At 35.6% G+C, this 26,050-nt stretch overlaps 1 protein-coding gene across 1 annotated transcript in view; it reads left to right on the top strand.

The window, feature by feature from the left end:
* The window catches only part of CATSPERE (catsper channel auxiliary subunit epsilon), a 134,745-nt gene that overhangs the window by 52,443 nt on the left and 56,252 nt on the right, over positions 1-26,050 (top strand). Inside the window, exons 7-8 of the mRNA XM_065937129.1 lie at positions 1,167-1,244; positions 18,919-19,025. Coding sequence (XP_065793201.1) covers positions 1,167-1,244; positions 18,919-19,025 — 185 coding nt within the window. The remainder of the gene's footprint in view (positions 1-1,166; positions 1,245-18,918; positions 19,026-26,050) is intronic.

Raw genomic sequence — 26,050 nt, 5'->3', positions numbered from 1 at the left:
ATGATAAAAGAAACGCAGATTAAAACTGCATCAAGATACCATTTTTCATCCATCAGGCTGACAATATTCAAATGTATGACAAATCACATTGGGAAAGCTGTGAAGAAAAGAAGAAATCTCATACATTGCTGGTGAGAAGGTATATTGTTAAAACTGCAATGGAGAATAATTTAGCAGAATCCTTAAAAACTACAAATGCATATTCTCTGCAACTCAACAATTCTCCTTTTAGGAATACTCCAAGGTACAAAGTAATATATGCTCAGAGTTGCTCGTTCCAACTTTGATTGTAATGAAATATGACATAAACAAATATTTATTAGTAGGTTACTTGTTATTATGATTCCTTCATAATTTGTAATAATATATAAAATAGTATGAAAAACTCATGAGAGCATTTAAAGATCAAAGACATAACTTTAAGTAAATATAATGTTCAAAAATGCATTTAATATACTAGTATTTACATAAAATGGAGAAAAGTAGCATTGGCTATGCACAAAAATTTTATGGAAATATAGAAGAAACCTTATCAATGGTAGTCATTTGCAAGGTGTGGGAAGTAAGTGACAAAGCATAAGGTGGGAGAGACAATTTTTGCTGTATTTGTAATATAATTTATTTTTATAATAGAATAGAATGTCTATTCAAGAAGAAAGCAATGAAAATAATTAGATCTACATTTATTGAAATGACTATATCAAGTGACAAAAGCCAACTATGAGTGTGTGTGTGCTTAATCACTCAGTCATGTCTGACTCTCTGTGACCCCATGGACTGCAGCCCCAGTCTCCTCTGTCCCTGGGGATTTTCCAGGCAAGAATACTGAAGTGAGTTGCCATGCCCTCTTCCATGAGCAGTGTAATTTCATTTTTGTAAAAAGTGTATGAGTGTGTGGGGAGGCTGCTGTGTCTATTTGTGGGTGCAGAAAAAGACATGTAGGCATTCATATAAAGTTTTAATATTACTTACCTCAGGAGTGTGGAGGATGTTACTACTTCTTTGGATTGTTTCTCTTGTTCAAAACAACACACACTAATTTTGATTTTTTAAATTGAGACCTTTGAAAATTTAAAAACAAAACATTTTTATAGTTATATTTTGCCACAACTAAAAATGAAATTTGTCCAAAATGTAAAGAAATGTGAACACACTTTATTTTGTAGATTGTCGTTTTATGGATATACGATCCAGAAAACGCGGACCCCAGTGAGGTGCTATGGAATGCCAATGAACCTTCCCTAGTAGGTGGAAATATTATTATTTTCATAGATAAAATAATATGCTACATTTCTTTTTTAAGTGATTTTGAACTTGTGCTCAATCACTATAATTATAAATCTTTCTTTAGAATTGTTATTGAGCATTCTCCATATTTTCTATGAACCTCATTTTCCACGAAGGGGCTGACCATTAAAATGCTTTCAAGGTGTTTCTTGAGCATCTACCTTGAAGTCATCCTTAAAATATCTGTCTAGTTCTTTATTGAATGCTTTACCACTGGAGATTAATGACTTTCCTAAAAGTGCAATACAGTGCATAAATAAGTCCTTCCTTTTGTCTGTTACAAATTTACCTCTTTGAAGATTCAAGTTTTTTCTTCTGTTAGAATTAAAATGTACAGAAGAGAAACATAAAATGAGAAGTTTTCTTATGGGATTCTCTATGTCTTAATGAGTCTAGATCTGAGTTTTTCATAGCATGTTGTTATGACTCATGGTAATTAAATTCACAAGTGATACACTGATAAATCAGAATGACAAACAATCTGTTGTTTTGTTTGACAGCAACTTCAGAGGGGATAAAATAAATTAATGATAATTAAACACTTTAAGTATTACTGTCAATTTCTAGTCTTTTAAGTGAAAATATTCACAATTTAACATTATTTAGTTCATGCATACCTAATACTTTGCTTTTTTCTTTTTAATTTCCATATTTATTCATGATCATGTCATTTCCTTAAAACATTTCTCCATTACAAACAACATAGACTTTTTTTTCTCAATTCATATATTTATTCATCCTTTTGATCTATCTATTTTTATTGTGAGAAAATATGCATAATATAAAATCTACCATTTTGAACATTCTTTTGAGTACAATTTGAAGATATTAAATATGTTTCCTTTTAAAAAATTTATATTGAAATATACTTGAGTTAGAATATTATAAGTTTCAAGTATACAGCATAATGATTCAGATATATATATATATATATATATATATATATATATATATATATATATATATATATTCCTCCTCTGTTCCCTTTGGTTACCGGAGTTCATTTTACATATCTGTGAATCTATTTCTATCTTGTATATAAATTCATTTATATCATTACTTTAGATTCCACATATAAGCAATATCACCTGATATTTCTCTTTCTCTGTCTGACTTCACTCAGTATGATAATCTCTAGGCCCATCCACATTGCTGCAAATGGCATTATTTCATTCTTTTTATGGCTGAATAATATTCCACTGTGTATCTAATAGCACACCTTCTTCATCCATTCATCTGTCAACAGACACTTAGGTTGCTTTCATGTCTTGGCTGTTGTAAACAGTGCTGCTGTGAATATGGAAGGCATGTATCTTTTCAAATTGTAGTTTTGTCCAGATATATACCCAGAAGTGGGATTGTTGGATCATATAGTAACTCTATTTAGTTTTTTAAGGAACCCTCATGCTGTTTTCCATAGTGGCTGCCCAAAGTACAGTCCTACCAACAGTATAGGAGGGTTCCTTTTCCTTCACACTCTCTCCAGCCTTTATTATTTATAGACTTTAATGATGGCCATTCTGACTTGTATGAGGTGATATCTCTTTGTAGCTTTGATTTGCATTTCTCTGAGAATTAGCAATGATAAGCATCTTTTCATGTGCCTGTTGGCCATCTGTATATCTTCTTTGAATAAATGTCTATTTGGATGTTCTGCCCATTTTTTGATTTTTTTTTTTTTTTTATTGAGCTATATGAGCTGACAAACTGCTCAGACTCAACTCACACCATTAACATGGCACATAAAGCCCTGAGTATCAGCAAAAACAAGACTGGGAGCTGACTGTGGCTCAGATCATGAACTCCTTATTGCCAAATTCAGACTGAAGTTGAAGAAAGTAGGGAAAAACACTAGACCATTCAGGTATGACCTAAATCAAATCCCTTATGATTAGACAGTGGAAATGAGAAATAGATTTAAGGGACTAGATCTCATAGACAGAGTGCCTGATGAATTATGGAAGGAGGTTCATGACTTTGTACAGGAGACAGGGATCAAGACCATCTCCAAGAAAAAGAAATGCAAAAAAGCAAAATGGCTGTCTGAGGAGGCCTTACAGATATCTGTGAGAAGAGAAGCAAAAAGCAAAGGAGAAAAGGAAAGATATACCCCTTTGAATGCAGAGCTCCAAAGAACAGCAAGGAGAGATAAGAAAGCCTTCCTCAGCGATCAATGCAAAGAAATAGAGGAAAACAATAGAATAGGAAAGACTAGAGATCTCTTCAAGAAAATTAGAGATACCAAGGGAACATTTCATGCAAAGATGGGCTCAATAAAGGACAGAAATGGTATGGACCTCACAGAAGCAGAAGATATTAGAAGAGGTGGCACGAATACACAGAAGAACTATACAAAACAGATCTTCATGACCCAGATCATCACAATGGTGTGATCACTCACCTAGAGCCAGACATCCTGGAATGTGAAGTCAAGTGGGCCTTTGGAAGTATCACTACAAACAAAGCTAGTGGAGGTGATGGAATTTCAGTTGAGTTGTTTCAAATCCTAAAAGATGATGCTGTGAAAGTGCTGCACTCAACATGTCAGCAAATTTGGAAAACTCAGCAGTGGTCACAGGACTGGAAACGGTCAGTTTTCATTCTAATCCCAAAGAAAGGCAATGCCAAAGATTGCTCAAACTAATGCACAATTGCATTCATCTCACATGCTAGTAAAGTAATATTCAAAATTCTCCAAGCCAGGCTTTAGCAATACGTGAACTGTAAGCTTCCAGATGTTCAAGCTGGATTTAGAAAAGGCAGAGGAACCAGAGATCAAATTGCCAACAGTCGTTGGCTCACCGAAAAAGCAAGAGATTTCCAGAAAAACATCTATTTCTGCTTTATTGACTATGCCAAAGCCTTTGACTGTGTGAATCACAATAAACTGTGGACAATTCTTCAAGAGATGGGAATACCAGACCACCTGACCTGCCTCTTGAGAAACCTGTATGCAAATCAGGAAGCAACAGTTAGAACTGGACATGGAACAACAGACTGGTTCCAAATAAGAAAAGGAGTACGTCAAGGCTGTATATTGTCACCCTGCTTATTTAACTTATATGCAGAGTACATCATGAGAAATGCTGGGCTGGAAGAAGCACAAACTGTAATCAAGATTGCTGGGAGAAATATCAATAACCTCAGATATGCAGATGACACCACCCTTATGAAAAGTTAAGAAGAACTAAAAAGCCTCTTGACGAAAGTGACAGAGGAGAGTGAAAAAGCTGGCTTAAAACCCAACATTCAGAAAACTAAGATCATGGCATCTGGTCCCATCACTTCATGGCAAATAGATGGGGAAACAGTGGCTGACTTTTTGGGGGGGGCGCTCCAAAATCACTGCAGATGGTGATTGCAGCCATGAAATTAAAAGATGCTTACTCCTTGGAAAGAAAGTTATGACCAACCTAGACAGCATATTAAAAAGCAGAGACATTACTTTGTCAACAAAGTTCCATCTAGTCAAGGCTATGGCTTTTCCAGTAGTCATATATGGATGTGAGAGTTGGACTATAAAGAAAGCTGAGTGCAGAAGAAATGATTCTTTTGAACTGTGGTGTTGGAGAAGACTCTTGGCAGTCCCTTGGATTGCATGGAGATCCAGCCAGTCCATCCTAGAGGAGATCAGTCCTGGGTGTTCCTTGAAAGGACTGATGTTGAAGCTGAACCTCCAATATTTAGGCCACCTGATGCAAAGAGCTGACTCATTTGAAAAGACCCGGATGCTGGGAAAGATTGAAGGCAGGAGGAGAAGGGGACAACAGAGGATGAGATGGTTAGATGGCATCACTAACTCAATGGACATGAGTTTGGGTAAACTTCAGGAGTTGGTGATGGACAGGGAGGCCTGGCATGCTGCTGTTCATGGGGTCGCAAAGAGTCAGACAGGACTGAGTGACTCAATTGAACTGAATTCTGACTCTGCTGCTCTTCTCTGGCCTTAGCTCTCCACATGTCCTGTCTCCAGCAGCAGTACTCTGTTGTCTCCCTGAACACATCTTCCGTTCCATGCTTATGTGTCTTTGCTTATGCCATTCACTTTATAGCAGCTCCCCATTCCCCTTCTTCATTTACTCATCTTTTAGGTCTCAAGTCAGGTATCACTGCCTCCAAGATGCCTGCCATGACCAAGGAATTTTTTCACACAAGTAGTTTGAAGAGATTATTGTAATACTGCAGTTTAGTAAATCATTAACAAAATAGCTCTGGTAAAACATAAATTGTCTGTTTGAGTTTTTTTATCAGCCAATATGTAATGTGCCTAACAGACACAAAATCTTAATTCTATATCTGACTCTTCATTCTTCATTCTCTTCCTTAACCCTTAACCATCCCTGACTTTGAACTTTAAATAATCCTTTATGTTTAACTCATTTCTGTAATTTATTTCACCTTTGAATCTCCACCCACTCCTGTTTAATTCCCTATCTGAGCCTCACCCATTTCCCAACACCCACACCAGGGAAAAGAGAACCAGCAGCAGGGTGTGGCTCAAGGATGGGGTACAGGATAACTTGTTTGTATGGTGTGGTTAAATAACTATTAAAAGACTCAAGGATTTATTTTGTTTGAGGTTTTTTTCCTTTACCATTTTAACCATAAATTATTATCAAAAGAAAAAACGTAAAAGCTAAGTTTTCAGCTTTGTGAATAATAACAAATAGCTATATATAACTACTATCAAGACATAAAACATTAATAACAGTAGTACAGAAGGTTCCCCATATTCTCCACATGCATGAACATAATTTCTCTATCCACCATAGAGATGTTTGTATGGACATAATCCTTCCCTTCCCTTAGAGGTAAACCTTATCCTGAATATTTTGTAATAATAATTGTTCTGCTTTTCTCTTTAGTTTACCACATAGTTCCTAAACAATGTGGTTTAGTGGGTTTTGTTTTAGTTTTTCTACTTTAAATAAATGGAATCATGTTTTATATACATTGTTCATATAGCTTTTTATTTTTGGTCATCATTATATAAGATTCATCCATGTTATATATACCTGTAGTTAGCTCATTTTCATTGCTGTATGATATTCATTGTCTCAACACACCACAAATCTTTCATCTGTTCTAGAGTTGATGAGTTTGGGGGTGGGTTTTGTTCAGTTTTTAATGAGTTTTGGTTTCTTTTTTCCTTTATTAGAATATTTTTTATAAGCTTTATTTAAATATAATTGATCTATAGTATTGTGTAGGTTTAAAGTACATATGTGTTGATTTAATATATATTAACACCTCTATTACCTCATACAGTTATATTTTCTTTTTGTGGTAAGAATATTTAAGATCTACTCTCTCAGCAACTTTCAAGTATTTGGTAGAGTATTGAGAACTTATTCATCTTATCATTGAAAATTTGTACCTTTGGCCAACATCTCCCAGTTTCACCCACTGCTCAGCACCTTGTGAGCTGTTTAACCATTCTACTGTTTCTATGAGATCAGCATTTTAAAATTCCACATGGAAGTGAGATCATACTATATTTGTCTTTCTCTATCTGAGTTATTTCACTAAACGTTTATGTATATCACATCTTTATCCAGTCTTCCATTGATGGACAGTTAGGTTATTTCCATATCTTGGCTATTGTAAATACTGCTGCAATAAGCACACGAATGAAGGTATCTCTTCAATAGATGTCTTGTTTCCTTCTTTCATATACACCGAGAAGTGGGATTGCTGGATCATGTGATAGTTGTATTTTTAATTTTGGAGGACCTTCCACACTGTTTTCCATAATGACTGTACCAACTTACGTTCCCACCAAGAGTGCACAAGAGTTCCATTTTCTTCATATCCTTGTCAACATTTGTTCTTTCTTGTATTTTTGATAATAGTCATCCTAAGTGGTATGAGATGCTATCCTACTGTGGTTTTGCCTTATATTTCCCTGATAATTAGTGATGTTGAGCACCTTTTCATGTACCTTTTGCACATTTGTGTCTATTTGGGAAAACACCAATTCAATTTCCCTTCCTATTTTTTTTTAATTGGATTTCTTTCTTTCTTTTTGCTGTAGAGTTGTATGAGTTCCTTACATAGTTTGCGTATAAACCCTTTTTCAGATACATGACTTGCAAATATTTTCTCCCTTTCCATTGGTTGTTTTTACTCTGTTGATTACTTCTTTGCTGTGCAGAAGGTTTTTAGTTTGATGTAGTTCAACTTATTTATTTTTGCCCTTGTTGCTTGTGCTTTTGGTGTCATATTCACATACAAAAAATCATTGCAAGACCAATGTCAAAAAGCTTTTCCCAGAATTTCCAGGCAGTCCAGTGGTTAGGGCACTGCAATTCCATTGTAGGGGGAACAGGTTTGATCCCTGGTCAGGGAACTAAGATCCTGCATGCTGCACATGGCCAAAATAGAAAAAAAATTAAAACACAACAAAAAAAGATTTCCCCCTATTTTCTTCTATGAGGTTTTCAGTTTCAATTATTACTTTTAACTTTATAGTCCATTTAAATTTAATTTTTGTGATTGGTATAAGGTAGGGTTCCGGCTTCATTCTTCTGCATGTGATTATCAAGTTTTCCCAGCCCCATTTGTTGAAGAGGCTATCCTTTCCCTATTGAGTATTTTTGGCTCTCTTGTGAAATACCAGTTGACCATATATGCAAGGGTTTATTTCTTTGCTCTTGGTGCTATTCCTTGCCGTGTGCATCTATTCTAATGCCAGTATCACATTATTTTGATTACTGTAGCTTTGTATTATAGTTTGAAATCAGAAAGTGTAATTGCCTCTGGCTTTGTTCTTCTGTCTCAGAATTCTCTTAGTTATTTGGGGCCTTTTGTGGTCCCATACAAATTTTAGGATTATTTTTTCTACTCTTATGAAAAATGCCATTGAGATATTGATAAGGATTATAGTGAATCTATAGATGGCTCTGAGTATAATAGACATTTTTAGATTTAGTCACTAAGTCGTGTCTGACTCTTGCAACTTCATGGATTATAGCCTGCCAGGCCTCTCTGTCCATGGGATTCTCCAGGCAAGAATACTGGAGTGGGTTGCCATTTCCTTCTCCAGGGGATCTTCCTGACCCAGCAATCAAACCGAGGTCTCCTGCATTGCAGACAGATTCTTTACTGATAGCTATGTGGGAAGAACACTATTAATTCTTCCGACCCATGAACATGGGATATTTTCCAATTTATTTGTGTCTTCTTAAATTTATTTCATCAAAGTCTTATGGGTTTTTTGTGCAGATATTTTGCCTCCTTGGTTAAATTTATCCCCAAGTAGTTCATGTTTTTGATGCTATTGTGATTGTTTCCTTTATTTCTTTTTCAAATAGTTCATTTCTAGTATATAGAAATGCAACTGATTTCTACAGATCTATAAAATCTATAGATGTTTGCTTTGTACTCTGCAACTTTACTGAATCTGTTGATTAGTTCTAACAGTTTTGGTGGCTTCTGAAGGATTTTCTAAATGTAAGATCATGTTATCTTCAAAGACATTTTATTTCCTTTTCAATTTGGGTGCTTTTTATTTCTTTTTCTAGCTTGGTTGCGCTGGTTGGGACATCCAGTACTATGTTGAATAGGAGTGGTGAGACTGAGCACCCTTGTCTTGATCCCGATTATAAAGCAAAAGTTTTTAACCTTCCACACTGAGCATGATAATAGCTGTGGGATTGTCGTAAATGGCTTTTATTATGTTGAGGTAAATTCTTTCTATATCCAATCCATTGAGAGTTTATGTTTTGGCAAATTCTTTCTCTGTGTGTATTAAGATGACCAAATAATTTTTGTCTTTCATTCTATTAAAGTGATGTATCACTTTTATTGATTCATGTGTATAGAATCATCCTTGCATCCCAGAGATAAATCCCATTTGATCATTGTGTATGATTCTCTTCATGTGCTGTTCAATTTGGTTTGCTAGTATGCTGTTGAGAATTTTTACATTTATACTAATCAAGGATATTAGCCTCTAGTTTTTTTTTCCTATCACGTTCCTACCTGGTTTTGGTATGAAGGTAATGCTGGCCTCATAAAATGAGTTTGGAAGTGTTCCTTCAATTTTTAGGAAGAGTTTTAGAAATATTGGTATTAATTCTTATACAAAGTTTGGTAGAACTCACCTGCTAAACTATCTAATCCTGATTTTACTGTTGTTATTGGGAGATTTTTGCTTACTGTTTAGGTCTTATTACTCACTGTTCAGATTTTCTAATTTTTCATGATTCAGTCTTGGTAGGTGATATATCTGTAGGAATCTATACATTTCTTATAGGTTATACAATTTGGGGAGTTGCTTCCCAGTTGGCACAGTGGGGAAGAACACAAGATGCAAGAGACAAGGGATTGATCCCTGGGTTGGGAAGATCCCTAGGAGTAGGAAATGGCAAGTGACTCCAATACTCTTGTCTGGAAAATTCCATGGACAGAGGAGCCTCGCATTCTATAGTCCATGGGGTCACAAAGAGTTGGACACTGCTGAGCAACTGAGCACACACATACAATTTTTTGTTATATAACTGCTCACAATTTTCTCGTATGAGCCTTTGCATTTGTGTGATATTAGGAGGTAGTATCTCCTCTTTTTATTTTATAATTTATTTGAGTTTTTTGTCTTGTTTTCTTAATCTAGCTCAGACTGTGTCAATTTTTTTTTTCAAAAAGCCATCTCTTAGTTTTGTTGATTTTTTTCTATTCTTTTCCTATTCTCTTCTTGATTTTTTTCTGTTCTGATCTTTATTATGTCTTTCTTTCTGCTCACTTTGGGCTTAGTTTTCTTTTCTTTTTCTAATTCCTTGAGGTGTAAAGTTAAGTTGTTTATTTGAGATTTTTCTTTTTCTAATGTGAGCATTATTACTTCCCCTTTAGCCTTGCTTTTGATACATCACATAAATTTTGTTATTGTTGTATTTTTGTTTTCATTTGTCTTGAAGGTACTTAAAAATTCCATTTGATTTCCTCTTTGACCCAATGATTGTTCAAGATTGTGCAGTTTAATTTGCATGTATTTGTGATTCTTCATACTTTCTTACTATTACTGATTTCTAATTTCATTCCATTGTGGTTGGGAAGCATACTTGGAATGATTTTAATCATCTTAAATTTTTAAGACAAAAATTATTTTATAACCTAACAGGTGATCTATCACTGGTAAAGGTAATTTTCTAGGCACATACAGAACAATGTAACACTGTGATGGTGGTGCATGAATCACTTTTAACCCTAATATAAAAGTTAAAAGACAAACATTTGTTAATAGATAAACAACACACAAAAAAGCAAACTCTGACTACAAGAACACAAAGGAGGAAGGTAGTAAAAGTATAGCTTTTTAATGCAATTAAAGTTAAGTTGCTATCAACTTAAAATACAGTTTTAACTATAAGATATCTTATGCAAGACTCAAGTTTCTGTCAGACATATTATACAAAAGATAAAGAAAAAAAACAAAAGCACTACAAAAATCATAACAAGGAAAACAGTAATAGAGGAAGAGAAGAATAATACAATGGCAAAGCAGACCAAAAAATTAACAAAATGGCAATATTAAGACCTTATCTAGCAATAAGTTCTTATATGAAAATGGATTAAACACCCAATCAAAAGCCATAGCATGGCTGAATGGATTATTTTTTAAAAGTCCAGCCATATGCTGTCAACAAGCAACTCATCTTAAAGATACCTGTAGGATAAAAATGAAAGAATGAAAACAATTCCATGCAAATTGTAACCAAATGAAAGCAGGAGTTACTATACCTACATCATGTGAAATAGACTTTAAGTCAAAAACTGTCTCTAGAGGCAAAGACGGTACTTATATAGTGATAAAAGGATTAACTCAACAGGATGATATGAAAAGTATATATATACATGCACCTAACAATGGGCTTCCCAGGTGGCACAGTGGTAAAGAATCCACCTGCCAATCCAAGAGATGAAAGAGACACAGGTTTGATCCCTGGGTCAAGAAGATCCCCTGGAGAAGAAAATGGCAACCTGCTCCAGTATTCTTGTCTGGAAAATCCCAGGGACAGAGGAGCCTGGTGGGATATAGTCCACAGGGTTGCAAAGAGTCGGACACCACTGAGCATGCATGCATGATCCAGTATTTTTGCCTGGAAAATTCCATGGACAGAGGAGCCTGGTGAGCTACATCCAATGAGGCCACAAAGAGTTGGACATGACTGAGTGACTGAGCACACAACATCAGAGAACCTAAATATAGAAGTAAATACTGACAGATTGAAATGGAAAAATTAATAGCAATACAATAACAGTAGAAGTCTTAAATACCCTACTTTCAATAATGGCCAGAACATGTAGACAGAAAAGCAGTTTTTAAAAAAAACAGCTGACTTGAACAAAACAATACACCACTTAGACCTAATGCATGTATATAGAACTTTCTGTTCACTAGCAGAAGAATACAATTCTTCTCAAGTGCATATTCTCCAGGATAGATCACATGTTAGGCCATAAAATGACTTTTAAGTCTTAAAATTAATGTATTTTAAAATTTATTTTTACAAATGAGACTTATAGTTGCATTTATTGGAGTTAATGTTGGTGAAGACTCTCAGTTCAGTTCAGTCGCTCAGTCGTGTCCAACTCTGCGACCCCCTGAATTGCAGCACGCCAGGCCTCCCTGTCCATCACAAACTCTCAGAGTTTACTCAAACTCGTGTCCATCAAGTCGGTGATGCCATTCAGCCATCTCATCCTCTGTCATCCCCTTCTCCTGCCCCCAATCCCTCCCAACATCAGGGTCTTTTCCAATGAGTTAACTCTTCGCATGAGGTGGCCAAAGTATTAGAGTTTCAGCTTCAACATCAGTCCTTCCAATGAACACCCAGGACTGATCTCCTTTAGGATGTACTAGTTGGATCTCCTTGCAGTCCAAGGGACTCTCACGAGTCTTCTCCAACACCACAATTCAAAAGCATCAATTTTTTGGTGCTCAGCTATAGGGGTTCTTAAATGAGAAGGCTTTGGGAGGTCCATGATGGTAGTGAAAGCTGCTGAGGTCCCCCTTCTTTATTTTCACCCATGGGAAGTTGCAGCTAATGGGCTTCTTCTTGGTCTTGAGCTGTACTGGCCTGGGGGTTGGAATAATGTTGATAAAATGCTTTCTACACTTTCTATGCAGCACCCTCAGTTTTTGTGCTACACTGAATTGTTGAAACTTCTTAACTGTACTTTAAAGCTCTCCCAGGACCATTTTCATCTATGGATAGTTATTAAATTGTGGTTTTGTAGGAGGACTTCCTAGTCTACCATCTTGCTGAGGTCACTCCTCTTTTCTTTTTTTTAATTGTAGCCATCTTAATGAATTTGAAGTGGTATCCCATAATGGTTTTGAATTTTCCTAATAATTAGCAATGTTGACCATCTTTTTATGTGCTTATTGTCTATTGATATAATCTTCTCTGGAAAGATGTCTATCAAGTCCTCTGCCTATTTTAAAAACTGGATTGTTTTGGTCATTGTTGAGTTTTAGGAGTTGTTTATATGTCTGGATATTAACCGCCTATCATAGATGTTATTTACAAATATTTTTGCTATGCAAAATTTTAAAATTTTGATGAAGTACAGTTTGTCTGTTTTTTCTTTGTTGCTTATGCCTTTGGAGTCATATCCGTGAAATCATTGCCAAATTCAGTGTCATGAAGCTTTTCTTCTATTTTCTTCTAAATGTTTGATGGTGTTAGCTCTTATGTTCAAGAAATGAAATATTGATATATCCAAAAACTTGGACAGATGCTGAGTTTAAAAGCCAGTTTTAAACTGCCACATACTGTATGATGCCATTTGTTTAACATTTTATATAAATGATGACAAAATTGTAGTAACTGAAAACAGATAAGTGATGTCAAAAAGTTCGAGTTGGTGGGCAGTTGTGGCTCTTAAGGGATAACATAAGGAAGTTTCTTCTTTGGGAAAGAATAGTTCTATATTATGAGTGTGGTGATGGTTACATGAATCTTCACATGTGATAAAATCTCACAGAACCATACTCAACGAGTGCCTATTAAAAAAATGGTGAAATCTAAATAAGGTCTCTTCCAATCCCAAAGAAAGTCAATGCCAAAGATTGCTCAAACTTCCACACAATTGCATTCATCTCACACGCTAGTAAAGTAATCCTTAAAATTTTCCAAGCCAGGCTTCAACAGTAGGTGAACCGTGAGCTTCCAGATGTTCAAGCTGGTTTTAAAAAGGGCAGAGGAGCCAGAGATCAAATTGCCAACATCCACTGGATCATCAAAAAAGCAAGAGAGTTCCAGAAAAACATCTATTTCTGCTTTATTGACTATGCCAAAGCCTTTGACTGTGTGGACCACAACAAATTCTGGAATTCTTAAAGAGATGGGAATACCAGACCACCTGACCTGCCTCTTGAGAAACCTGTATGCAGGTCAGGAAGCAACAGTTAGAACTGGACATGGAACAACAGACTGCATTCAAACAGGGAAAGGAGTACGTCAAGGCTGTATATTATCACCCTACTTATTTAATTTATATGCAGAGTACATCATGAGAAACGCTGGGCTGGATGAAGCACAAGCTGGAATCAAGATTGCCAGAAGAAATATCAATAACCTCAGATATGCAGATGACACCACCCTTAATGGCAGAAAGTGAAGAACTAAAGAGCCTCTTGATGAAAGTGAAAGAGGAGAGTGTAAAAGTTGACTTAAAGCTCAACATTCAGAAAACTAAGACCATGGCATCTGGTCCCATCACTTCATGGCAAATAGATGGGGAAACAGTGGAAACAGTGATAGACTGTATTTTTGGGGGCTCCAAAATCACTGCAGATGGTGACTGCAACCATGAAATTAAAAAGCGCTTACTCCTTGGAAGAAAAGTTATGACCAACCTAGATAGCATATTAAAAAGCAGAGACATTACTTTACCAACAGAGGTCCATCTTGTCATGGCTATGGTTTTTCCAGTAGTCATGTATGGATGTGAGAGTTGGACTGTAAAGACAGCTGAGCACCAAAGAACTGATGCTTTTGAACTGTGGTGTTGGAGAAGACTCGTGAGAGTCCCTTGGACTGCACAGAGATCCAACCAGTCCATCCTAAAGGAAATCAGTCCTGAATATTCATTGGAAGCACTGATGCTGAAGCCTGAAACTCTAATACTTTCACCACCTGATGCAAATAACTGACTCATTGGAAAAGACTCTGATGCTGGGAAAGACTGAAGCAGGATAGAAAGGGACAACAGTGGATGAGATGGTTGGATGGCATCACCGACTCAGTGGAGATGAGTTTGAGTAAATTCCGGGAGTTGGTGATAGACAGAGAAAACCTGGCGTGCTGCAGTCCATGGGGTTGCAAAGAGTCAGACACAACTGAGTGACTGAACTGAACTAAGTTATAGTGTTATATCAATATCAATTTCTTGGCTTTGACAATGCACTAAGATTATGTAAGCAGTTGTCATTAGGGAAAGCTGACTCAGTTCTTGGGAGTGAAATTGTTTCAAAATAAAATAGTTAAAATTTTATTTAAAAATTCCTTTAGTATTTGCTCATTGTATTAAGAATAAAATTCAAACTATTTTCCAAAGCCTACAATGCTTAGCATGATGTGGCCCCTACCTATCTTTTTTAACGTTTCCTGTATTAGTCTCTCTTTTACTTACTGTAATCTAGCCATTATCTTCCTTTTAATTCTTAAAATATAATAATTCCTCTTCTACTTCAGAGCCTTTGTAACTGTTGTTAATTCTGTCTTTAATGCTCCTTTCACAGTTGTGGGAAAGCTTTACTCTCCTCTGGGTGGTGAGACTATTTTCTCCTTTATTTATTCAACAAATGTTTATAAATGCTGGTTTGGGAAGCAGAGCCTTGAGGCAGTAGTTCAGTTTTGGACATACTGATTTGAAGTGCTTGCAAGCCAAGAGAGAAACAAGCCCTCAAAAGGGCAGATTAGTTCAATGTTTCAAATGCTGCTGAGAAACCAAGTGAGAAAAAATAGATTTTTATTAAATTTCACTATATGTATAACTATTAGAGTGCCATGACATGCCTGCTGCTCAGTCATGCCTGACTTTTTGCGACCCCATGGACTTTAGTCTGCCAGACTCCTCTGTTCATGGAACTTTACAGGCAAGAATAGTGGAGAAGTTTGCCATTTCCTACTCCAGCGGACCATATACTAATGTTATAAAGAAGAATACTTTTTTAAAAAGGATAAAAAGTTTGACAGTAGATAGTGAAATTTGTTAATTAAAATTAATAGTAATAAAATAAATTAGCATAGTCCTTTGAGAAATAATTTTTTTTCTAATTATATCAAGATTTTTTAAGTGTTCATAATTTTTGATCCAGTAATCACATTTTCAATAATCTAATCAAAAGAAATAGTTATAAAGTATAAAAGACTGTGTCTAATAATGTCCATGGCATTAATATTTACAAAAGTGAAAAAATAAAGCTACATAAATGTTCAATAGGGGAGTATTAAGTAAGTAATGATAATTAGCAGAGTGTTATACTACAATTTGAAATGATGTTTATATTACAAATAGTTGAGAAAAAGAGAGAAGTGAAAGGCAAAGGAGAAAAAAAAAGATTTACCCAGCTGAATGCAGAGTTCCAGAGAAGAGCAAGGAGAGTTGACAAAGCCTTCATAAGTGAACAATGCAAAGAGATAGAGGAAAACAACAGAATGGGAAAGACTAGAAATCATTTCAAGAAAATTGGAGATACCAAGGGAACATTTCATGCAAGATAGGCACAATAAAGGACAGAAACAGCAAGGACCTAGCAGAAGCAGAAGATATTAAGAAGAATATACAGAAGAACTGTACAAAATAGGTCTTAATGACTCCAATAACCATGATGGTGTGGTCAGTCATCTAGAGCCAGACATTCTGGAGTGTCAAGTGAAATGGGCCTTAAGAAGCACTACTGTGAACAAAGCTAGTGGAGATGATGGAATTCCAGCTGATCTATTTCAAATCCTAACATATGATGCTGTTCAAGTGCTGCACTCAATATGCCAGCAAATTTGGGAAACTGAGCAGTAGCCACAGGACTGGAAAAGGTCAGTTTTCATTCCAATTCCAAAGAAGGGCAATGCCAAAGAATTTTCAAATTATCATTCAGTTGCACTGATTTCACATTAGCAAGATTATGCTCAAAATCCTTCAAACTAGGCTTCAACAGTACATGAACCAAAAACTTACAGATGTACAGACTGGATTTCGAAAAGACAGAGGAACCAGAGATCAAATTGTCAACATCTACTGGATCATAGAAAAAGTAAGAGAATACAAAAAAAGCATCTATTTCCGCTTCACTGACTACACTGAAGCCTTTGACTGTGTGGATCATAACAAACTGTGGGAAATTCTTAGAGATAGGAATACCAGACCACCTTACCTGTCTTCTGAGAAACTTGTATGCAGGACAAGAAGCAACAGTTAGAACCTGACATGGAACAATGAACTGGTTCAAAACTGGGAAAGCAGTACATCAAGGCTGTATACTGTCAATCTGCTTATTTAACTTATATGCAGAGTACATCATGGAAAATGCTGGGCTGGATGAAGCACAAGCTGGAATTAAGATTGCCGGGAGAAATGGCAATAACCTCAAATATGCATATAACACCACCCTTATGGCAGAAAGCAAAGAAGAACTAAAGAGCCTCTTGACGAAAGTGAAAGAGGAGAGTGAAAAAGTTGGCTTAAAACTCAACATTCAGAAAACTAAGATCATGGCATCTGGTCCCATCACTTCATGGCAAATAGATGGGGAAACAGTGAGAGACTTTATTTTCTTGGGCTCCAAAATCACTGCAAATGGTTACTGCAGTCATGAAATTAAAAGACACTTGCTCCTTGGAAGAAAAGCTATGACAACCCAGACAGAGAATTAAAAAGCAGAGACATCACTTTGACAACAAAGGTTCGTCTAGTCAAAGCTATCGTTTTTCCAATAGACATCTATGGATGTGAGAGCTGAACCATAAAGAAGACTGAGTGCTGAAGAATTGATGCTTTTGAACTGTGGTGCTGGAGAAGACTCTTGAGAGTCCCTTGGACAGCAAAGAGATCAAACCAATCGATCCTAAAGGAAATCAACCCTTAATGTCCATTGGAAGGACTGATGCTGAATCTGAAGCTCCGATACTTCGGCCACCTGATGTGAAGAACCGACTCATTGGAAAAGACCCTAATGCTAGGAAAAATTGAGAGCAGCAGGAGAAGGGGGTGACAGAGAATGAGGTGGTTGGATGGCATCACTGACTCAATGGACATGTGTTTGACCAAACTCTGGGAGATAGTGATGGACAGGAAAGCCTGGCATGCTGCATTTCATGGGGTTGCAAAGAGTCAGATGTGACTTAGGGACTGAACAGTAACAATGGACTTTAGATTATATAGCGTGAATACATAGCAGTAACCCACATTTGGTAAACCTTAAGAAAATATCCTAAATATTGGATAAAAGAAAATATCCTAAATGTGTTTTTTATACTTTTGATGATTCCTTTGTGGTAATGTTTTTCTATACTTATAAAATTATCTTTGATGACCATGAATTGTCCTCTTAATGGAGAAACATACGTTCTTAAGCTTGTTTACATAGTTGTCTCAACTTTCTCTTAGTCTGTCCTTTTTTCTGTCATCTTGTTGTATAGGTTGTTTGTTGTATTTTATTTCCATCTTATTCTATGCCACATTAAGAATGCTCATTTTACTCTTTTCTTTTGCAGTTATATGAAAGATAGTTGTATTTAAAATTCTGAATAGTGAATAAGACTTTTAGAAACAAAATAAAAAGATCTATTATCTATCAATTATTTACCAGACAAATCTATTTTTCTCCATCAAAATCTCTAAATGTGTATTCTTCAGGGAAGCCTTCCTGAAGACCACCATTCCTATTCTTAAAACATGGGTTAAATTCTTCTATTAGACAATCGCATAGTCCCAATGATTATACCCTTAGTGATACTCATTACAGCAATCTCAAAAGTTTCTTTGTGGGTGGTTGACATATTTCTAGGAAATTAAACAGGAGCATTATTGGAGGAGTCTAGACTAGCCCTATCTGAATTTGCTTTCTACAGATTCCCCATAATGTAACTGTTGGCTCTATTCTTAAAAAACTTTATTAGGGATAATTCCAGTCAATTCAGTAGCTCCTTAAATCTCACCAGAAAAAGAGGGGGCATGTCAGATCTATCTTTATCTTAATAGAATTTTTCTTAGAGCTTCCAGATATATTTGAAATATGCTTTCTAAAGGATATGTTGTTCTGAAGTCAGGCTTATATAGAAATAATCCTAAAGATTAGTTTTAGAAACTCCATTACATATTTCATTGATATTAAACTAAGAGTATTTATTTAAGAGCCTCCATAATCTCAGTTTATTCAGGACTCTGCATAGTATTTTCAACATGTTATAAATTATATTATGATATTTTTAATTCATAAAGTTCTACTGGGGAGGAGACTATATAGTAGGGAAAAAATAAAGCTGAATCTTGAGAGTGTGGTAAATTTATAAATGTAAGCAATGTCTTAACTAAAATAGTAAATTTAATATATCATGGTGTAATTTCAGGATAACTTTGGCTATGAGAAGAGTAAGAGAGGAAACTTTTTTTTTTTTTTTACAGAATTCCATAGTACTTAGCAAACAGTTGGCTGCTTTGGGACAGATGCCTGTCATATATACAGTTCTGAAGAGAAAAGTTTATTTTCCACAAGAAAGAATAAAGGATGGGTATTTAATTTTTTAATTTAAGATATGAAATTTATCTTTAAAATTAAGTAAAATTATTATCAGAAACTTCAAGATGTTTAAAAACCCCAGTGGAATTTCATGGAGTATCTTATATGTAATTTCTAAGTAGCTTCTTTTAACACATAAAGATTGTGATAATCAAAACTGGTTACCAACCCAGAAAATACCAGTCACAGTCCTGGATTAGGTTCATAATTTGTTTAAATAGCTAAAGGTCAATGAAAGAGTCTCATTCAGGATAGTAGCAAATCTTGAAAATACTGCAAAATGTTTTCTGCTGGTTCTTTAAAATGAACGGTGGTATGACTGATAGTACAGTTATTACCATTATTTCAGTGCAGGGGCATACACACAAACACACATCTGGAAAGCAAAACTGGTTATTGTTAAAGTTAGTAGGTGATCATGGGGTTTAAACAAACTTTTTGAAATTTATTTTACTGAAGTATAGTTGGTTTACAATGTTGTGTTAATTTCTACTGTATAGCAAAGTGATTCAGTTATACACACACACACACACACACACACACATTCTTTTCATGTTCTTTTCCATTATGGTTTGTCAGAAGCTGAATATAATTCCCTGTGCTACGCAGTAGGACCTTGTTGTTGATCCATCCTATATATACTAGTTTGCATCTGTTAATCTCAATCTCCCAATCTATGCCTCCTAATTCCTCCCTTCCTTGGCAACTACGAGTCTGTTTTTTATGTCTGTAAGTCTGTTTCTATTTTGTAGATAAGTTCATTTGTGTCATATTTTAGATTGCACATATAAGTGATAGCATATGGCATTTATCTTTCTCTTTCTGATTTACTTCACTTAGTATGATAATATCTAGGTCCATTCATGTTTCTGCAAATGGCCTTATTACATTCTTTTTTATGACTTAATAATATTCCACTTAATAATATACACTGTGTATATATACCATCCCTTCTTTATCTGTTGATGAACACTTATGTTGTTGCCATGTCTTGGCTATTGTAAATGGTGCTTCAGTGAACACTAGGATGCGTGTATCTTTTCAAACTGTAGTTTTGTCCAGATATATGCCCAGGAGTGGGATTGCAGGGTCATATTGTAACTCTTTTTAGTTTCTTGAGGAACCTTCATACTGATTTTCATAGTGGCTGCACCAATTTACATTCCTACCAACAGTGTAGGAGGGTTCCCTTTTCTCCATACCATCTCCAGCATTTATTATTTATAGACATTTTTAATGATGGCCATTCTGACTGGCTTGAGGTGATACCTCATTGTAGTTTTGATTTGCATTTCTATAATAATTAGCAATAATGAGCATCTTTTCATGTGTTTATTAGTCATCTGTATGTTTTCTTTGGAGAAATGTATGTTTGGATCTTCTGCCCACCTTTTGATTGGGTTGTTCAGGGGTTTTTGCTATCAAGTTGTATGAGCTATTTATAGATTTGGAACTTAATCTCGTGTGAGTCACATAATCTGAAAATATTTTTCCCCAGTCTGTAAGTTGTCTTTTCATTTTGTTTATGGTTTCCTTTGCTATACAAAGGCTTATAAGTTTGATTAGGTCCCATTTGTTCATTTTTGCTTTTATTTCTACTGCCTTGGACGACTGACCTAAGAAAACACTGGTACAATTTATGTCAGGGAATGTTTTGCCTATGTTCTCATCTAACAGTTTTATGATGAAATGTTTTAAAGTCTTTAAGCCACTTTGAGTTTATTTTTGTATATGTTGTGAGGATTTGTTCTACTTTCATTGATTTATATGCAGAAAGCCAGCCTTCTATAATCAATCAAGCACCTAGGCTTGATTGATAATCCAAGGCTATATATTTTCACCCTGCTTATTTAATTTATATGCAGAGTACATCATGAGAAATGCTGGACTGGATGAAGCACAAGTTGGAATCAAGATTGCCAGGAGAAATAGCAATAACCTCAGATATGCAGATGACACCACCCTTATGGCAGAAAGTAAAGAAGAACTAAAGAGCCTCTTGATGAAAGTGAAAGAGGAGAGTGAAAAAGTTGGCTTAAAACTCAACATTCAGAAAACTAAGATCATGGCATCTGGTCCCATCACTTCATGGCAAATAGATGGGGAAATAGTGGAAACAGTGACAGACTTTAATTTTTTGGGCTCCCTAATCACTGCAGATGGTGACTGCAGCCATGAAATTAAAAGATGCTTACTCCTTGGAAGAAAAGTTATGACCAACCTAGACAGCATATTTAAAAGCAGAGACATTACTTTGCCAACAAAGTTTCATCTAGTCAAGGCTATGGTTTTTCCAGTAGTCATGTATGGATGTGAGAGTTGGACTATAAAGAAAGCTGAGCACAGAAGAACTGATGCTTTTGAACTGTGGTGTTGCAAAAGACTCTTGAGAGTTCTTGGACTGCAAGGAGATCCAACCAGTCCCTCCTAAAAGAAATCAGTCCTGAATATTCATTGGAAGGACTGATGCTGAAGCTGAAACTCCAATACTTTGGTCACCTGATACGAAGAACTGACTCATTGGAAAAGACCCTGATGCTAGGAAATATTGAAGGCAGGAGAGAAGGGGATGACAGTGGGTGAGATGGTTGGAATGCATCACTGACTCAATGGACATGAGTTTGAGCAAGCTCCAGGAGTTGGTGATAGACAGGGAAGCCTGGCGTGCTGCAGTTCATGGGGTCACAAAGAGTCAGACACAACTGAGTGGCTGAACCGAATTGAACTGAGACAAAGGACAAGGTGCTTGTAACTAAAAGATGTAGTACTTCTAGACAACAACCTTATAGTTTAGTGGGGGAGACAGTAAACAAATAGATGCTGTGATAGAAGGGAACCCAAGGTGAAGTGGAATATATAGAAGGTACACCAACTAAGGCTTGGAAGATGTACTAAGGCTCAGAGAGAACTTTCCTAAAGAGGTGACATCTGCATTATTGAAAGAAAATAAAAGTCAGCCAATTGAAGGAGCCTTTCAAACGGTGGGGCAATATATAGGAGGGCCTTCAAACAGAGACTTGAGAGAGCAGATTCATTCTAGGAGATCAAAGTTCAATTCATGGTTAAAGTAAAGGGTGATTTTAGAACATGCTCAAACAATTTAGAAGATGCATCAACTTAAAATAGACTGCTCTGTACGTAGGTTGTTATATAAGAACCTCATGGTGACCACAAACCAAAAACCAATAGAGTCACCAAAAATAAAGGGAAAGGAATGCAGGTATTGCACTAAAGTCTTCAAAATACAAGGAGAGATAGTAAGAGAAGAAAGTAACAGAGCACAACAACAACAAAAGTAACCAGAAGACAATTACAAAATGGCATATATATCAATGCCATTTTATTTGTAAGTACATTTATGTCAATAATTACTTCAAATGTAAATGAACTAAATGCTCCCATCAAAAGGTATAGGGTGATTGAATGGATTGAAAAACAAGCCCCATTTACATGCTGCCTATAACAGACTCACTTCAGATCCAAAAACATACACACAGACTGCAAGTGAAAGGATGGAAAAAGATAACAGGCATACCTTATTTTATTGTGCTTTACTTTATAATTGAAGGCTTTTGGCAACTCTGCATCTGTCAATACTATCAATACCATTTTTTATAACAGCATTTGTTCAATTTGTGTCTCTGTGCCACATTTTGTAATTCTTGCAATATTTAAGACTTTTTGTTATTGTTTATATTATTATATTATATTTTATGTAATAATAATGTTAATAACTACAGCCATGAAATTAGAAGATGCTTGCTTCTTGGAAGGAAAGCTATGACAAGTCTGGACAGAAGACAGCATATTAAAAAGCAGAGACATCACTTTGCTGACAAAGGTCCATATAGTCAAAGCTGTGGTCTTTCCAGTAGTCATGTATGGATGTGAGAGTTGGACCATAAGGAAGACAGAGTGTCGAAGAATTGATGCTTTTGAACTGTGGTGCTGGAGAAGACTCTTGGGAGTCCCTTGGACATTGAAGAGATCAAACCAATCGATCCTGAAGTAAATCAACCCTGAATATTCATTGGAAGGACTGATGCTGAAGCTGAAGCTCCAATACTTTGGCCACCTGTGCAAAGTGCCCGATGCTGAGAAAGATTGAGGGCAAGAGGAGAAGGGGGCAACAGAGAATGAGATGGTTGGATGGCATCACAGACTCAGTGGGCATGAGTTTGAGCAAACTCTAGGAGATAGGGAGAGGGAAGCCTGGTGTGCTGCAGTCCATGGGGTCACAAAGAGTCAGACATGACTTTGTGACTGAAGAACAATAAATATTAATGATGGTCTGTGATCAGTGATCCTTGATACTACTATTGCAAAATGATCACAATTACTGAAGATTCAAATTTTGGTTTTTATTTTTTACCAATAAAGTCTTTTTGATAAAGGTGTATACCTTTTTCTTTTAGATAATGCACTTGGACACTCAGTAGACTACAGCATGTACACATGCTATTTCTATGCACTGGGAAACAAAAACAATCATGTGACTTGCTTTACTGCAATATGTGCTTTATGTGATGGTCTGGAACTGAACCCATAATATCACCAAAGATTGCCTGTATTCCATGAAAATGAAAGCAAAAATATAGCTGGGCTAACAATATTTACATTAAACAAAATAGACTTTAACATGAACTGTAACAAAAGACAGATTGGAACATTAATAATGATAAAGAGATCAATCCAAGAAGAATTATAACATTTGTAAATATATAAGCACCCAATGTAGGAATATCTAAATACATAAAGGAAATATTAACAGACATAACAGGAGAAGTTGACAGTAATACAGTAACAACAGGGTCCTTTAAACCCCACTTATATTAATGGACAGATTATCTATACAGAAAACCAATAAGGAAACACTGGCATTAAATGACACATTAGAACAGATGACCCTATGAGATGCATACAGAACATTTCACCCCAAAACATCAGAATACACATTCTTTTAGATACATATGGAATATTCTCCAGGATAGGTTACATGTAAGAACACAAAATGAGTCTCAATAAATTTAAAAAGATTGAAATCATATCACACATTTTTTCCAGTCATAATGGTATGAGACTAGAAATCAGCTACAAGAAGAAACTAGGTAAAAGCACAAGCATATGGAGTCTATACAACCTTTGGTGGTCACTGTAAATATCAAAGAGAAAATAACTAACACATTGAGACAAATGAAAGTGGAAATATAACATTCTAAAGTCCATGGGATGCAACAAAGGCAATTCTAAGAGAGATGTTTATAGCAATACAGGTTACATCAGGAAAGAAGAAAATTGTAAACAATCTAAACTTATACCTAAAGGAACTAGAAAAAGAAGAATAAACAAAGTCTAAAGTTAGTAGAAGGAAAGAAATAATGAAATCAGAGTGGAAACAAATGAAACAAAGACGGAAAGAGGGAAGGAAGGGTGAATGGAGAGTTTGTTCTTTGAAAAGATAAGCAAAGTTGATAAAACAATAGCCAGACACATCAAGAAAAAAGAAATTTGGTGCAGGTAGATAAACTCAGAAGTGAAAGAGAGGTTACAATGGACACCATAGAAATACAAAATATAAGAAATTACTTATGAAAAATCATACACCAACACATAGGACAAACCAGAGAAATGGAAGGATTCCTGGAAACATACAATCTTCTAAGACTGAATCCGGAAGAAATAGAAAATCTGCACAGGCCAATCATTAGTAACTAAATTGAATCAGAAATCAAAAAATTCTAACCAACCAAAGTCCAGGACTAGACGCCTTTACAGGTGAATTCTACTGAACATTTAATGAAGACTTAATAAACTATTCTTCTTAAACTATCCCTCAAAAAACTGAACAGGAGCTCATTCTATGAGGCTGGCATCACCTTGTTACTAAAGCCAGACATAGACACTACAAAGAAGAAAATTACAAGCCAGTATCACTAATGAACACAGATGCAAAATTACTCAACAAAATATTAGCAAACCAAATTCAACAATTCATTAAATAAAATCTTATACCATGATCAAGTGAGATTTATCCCAGGGAAAGAAGGGTGAATCAACATCCACAAATCAATCACTGTGATACACCACATTAACTAAATAAAAGATAAAAATCATGTGATCATCTCAATAGATGCACAATAAAACTTTTCACAAATTCAACATCCATTTATGATAAAGGCTCTCAACAAAGTGCGTACAAAGGAAATGTGTGTGTGCTCAGTCTTAGTTGTGTCCGACTCTATGACTCTGTGGACTGTAGCCCGCTAGGCTCCTCTGTCCATGGGATTCTCCAGGCAAGAATACTGGAGTGGGTTGCCATTTCCTCCTCCAGGGGATATTCTAACCCAAGGATCAAACCTATGTCTCCTGCATTGGCAGGCAGATTCTTTACCACTGAGCCACCTAGGAAGCCCAAATGAACATATCTGAACATAAAAAAGGCCACATATGACAAACCCACAGCTAATATTATACTCAATGGTGAAAGGCTGAAAGCATTTCCCTATGATCAGAAACAAGACAAGGATGTCCACTCTCTACACTTTCATCAACATAGCATAAAAATTTTCATCCACAGCAATCAGACATTAAAAAATAAATAAAATGAATCTATATTGGAAAGGAAAAAGTAAAACTGTTTGCAGATGACATGGTATTATATATTAAAAATCCTATCGATCCTACCAAAATACTATTAGAACTAAAAAAAAAAAAGTTGCAGAAAATAAAATTAGCATATATAAATCTGTTGCATTTCTATGTGCTAGTAACAAAACTATGACAGAGAGAAATTAAGAAAGCAATCTCACTTAAAATTGCATCAAAAAGAATAAAATACATAGGAATAAATTTAACCAAGGAGGTTAAAAACCTGTATTCTGAGAAGTATAAGACATTGATAAAGGAAACTGAAGAAGACACAAATAAATAGAAATATAATACTTGCTCAGGAACTGGAAAAACTCATATTGTTATATGCCCATACTACCCAAATCAATCTACAGATTCAGTGCAGTT

This window comes from Muntiacus reevesi, chromosome 5 (assembly GCF_963930625.1).
Source record: "Muntiacus reevesi chromosome 5, mMunRee1.1, whole genome shotgun sequence".
In the NCBI taxonomy this organism is placed as follows: domain Eukaryota; kingdom Metazoa; phylum Chordata; class Mammalia; order Artiodactyla; family Cervidae; genus Muntiacus; species Muntiacus reevesi.
Note: the sequence above shows the minus strand (reverse complement) of the source record. Positions and strands in the feature narration are given on the sequence as shown.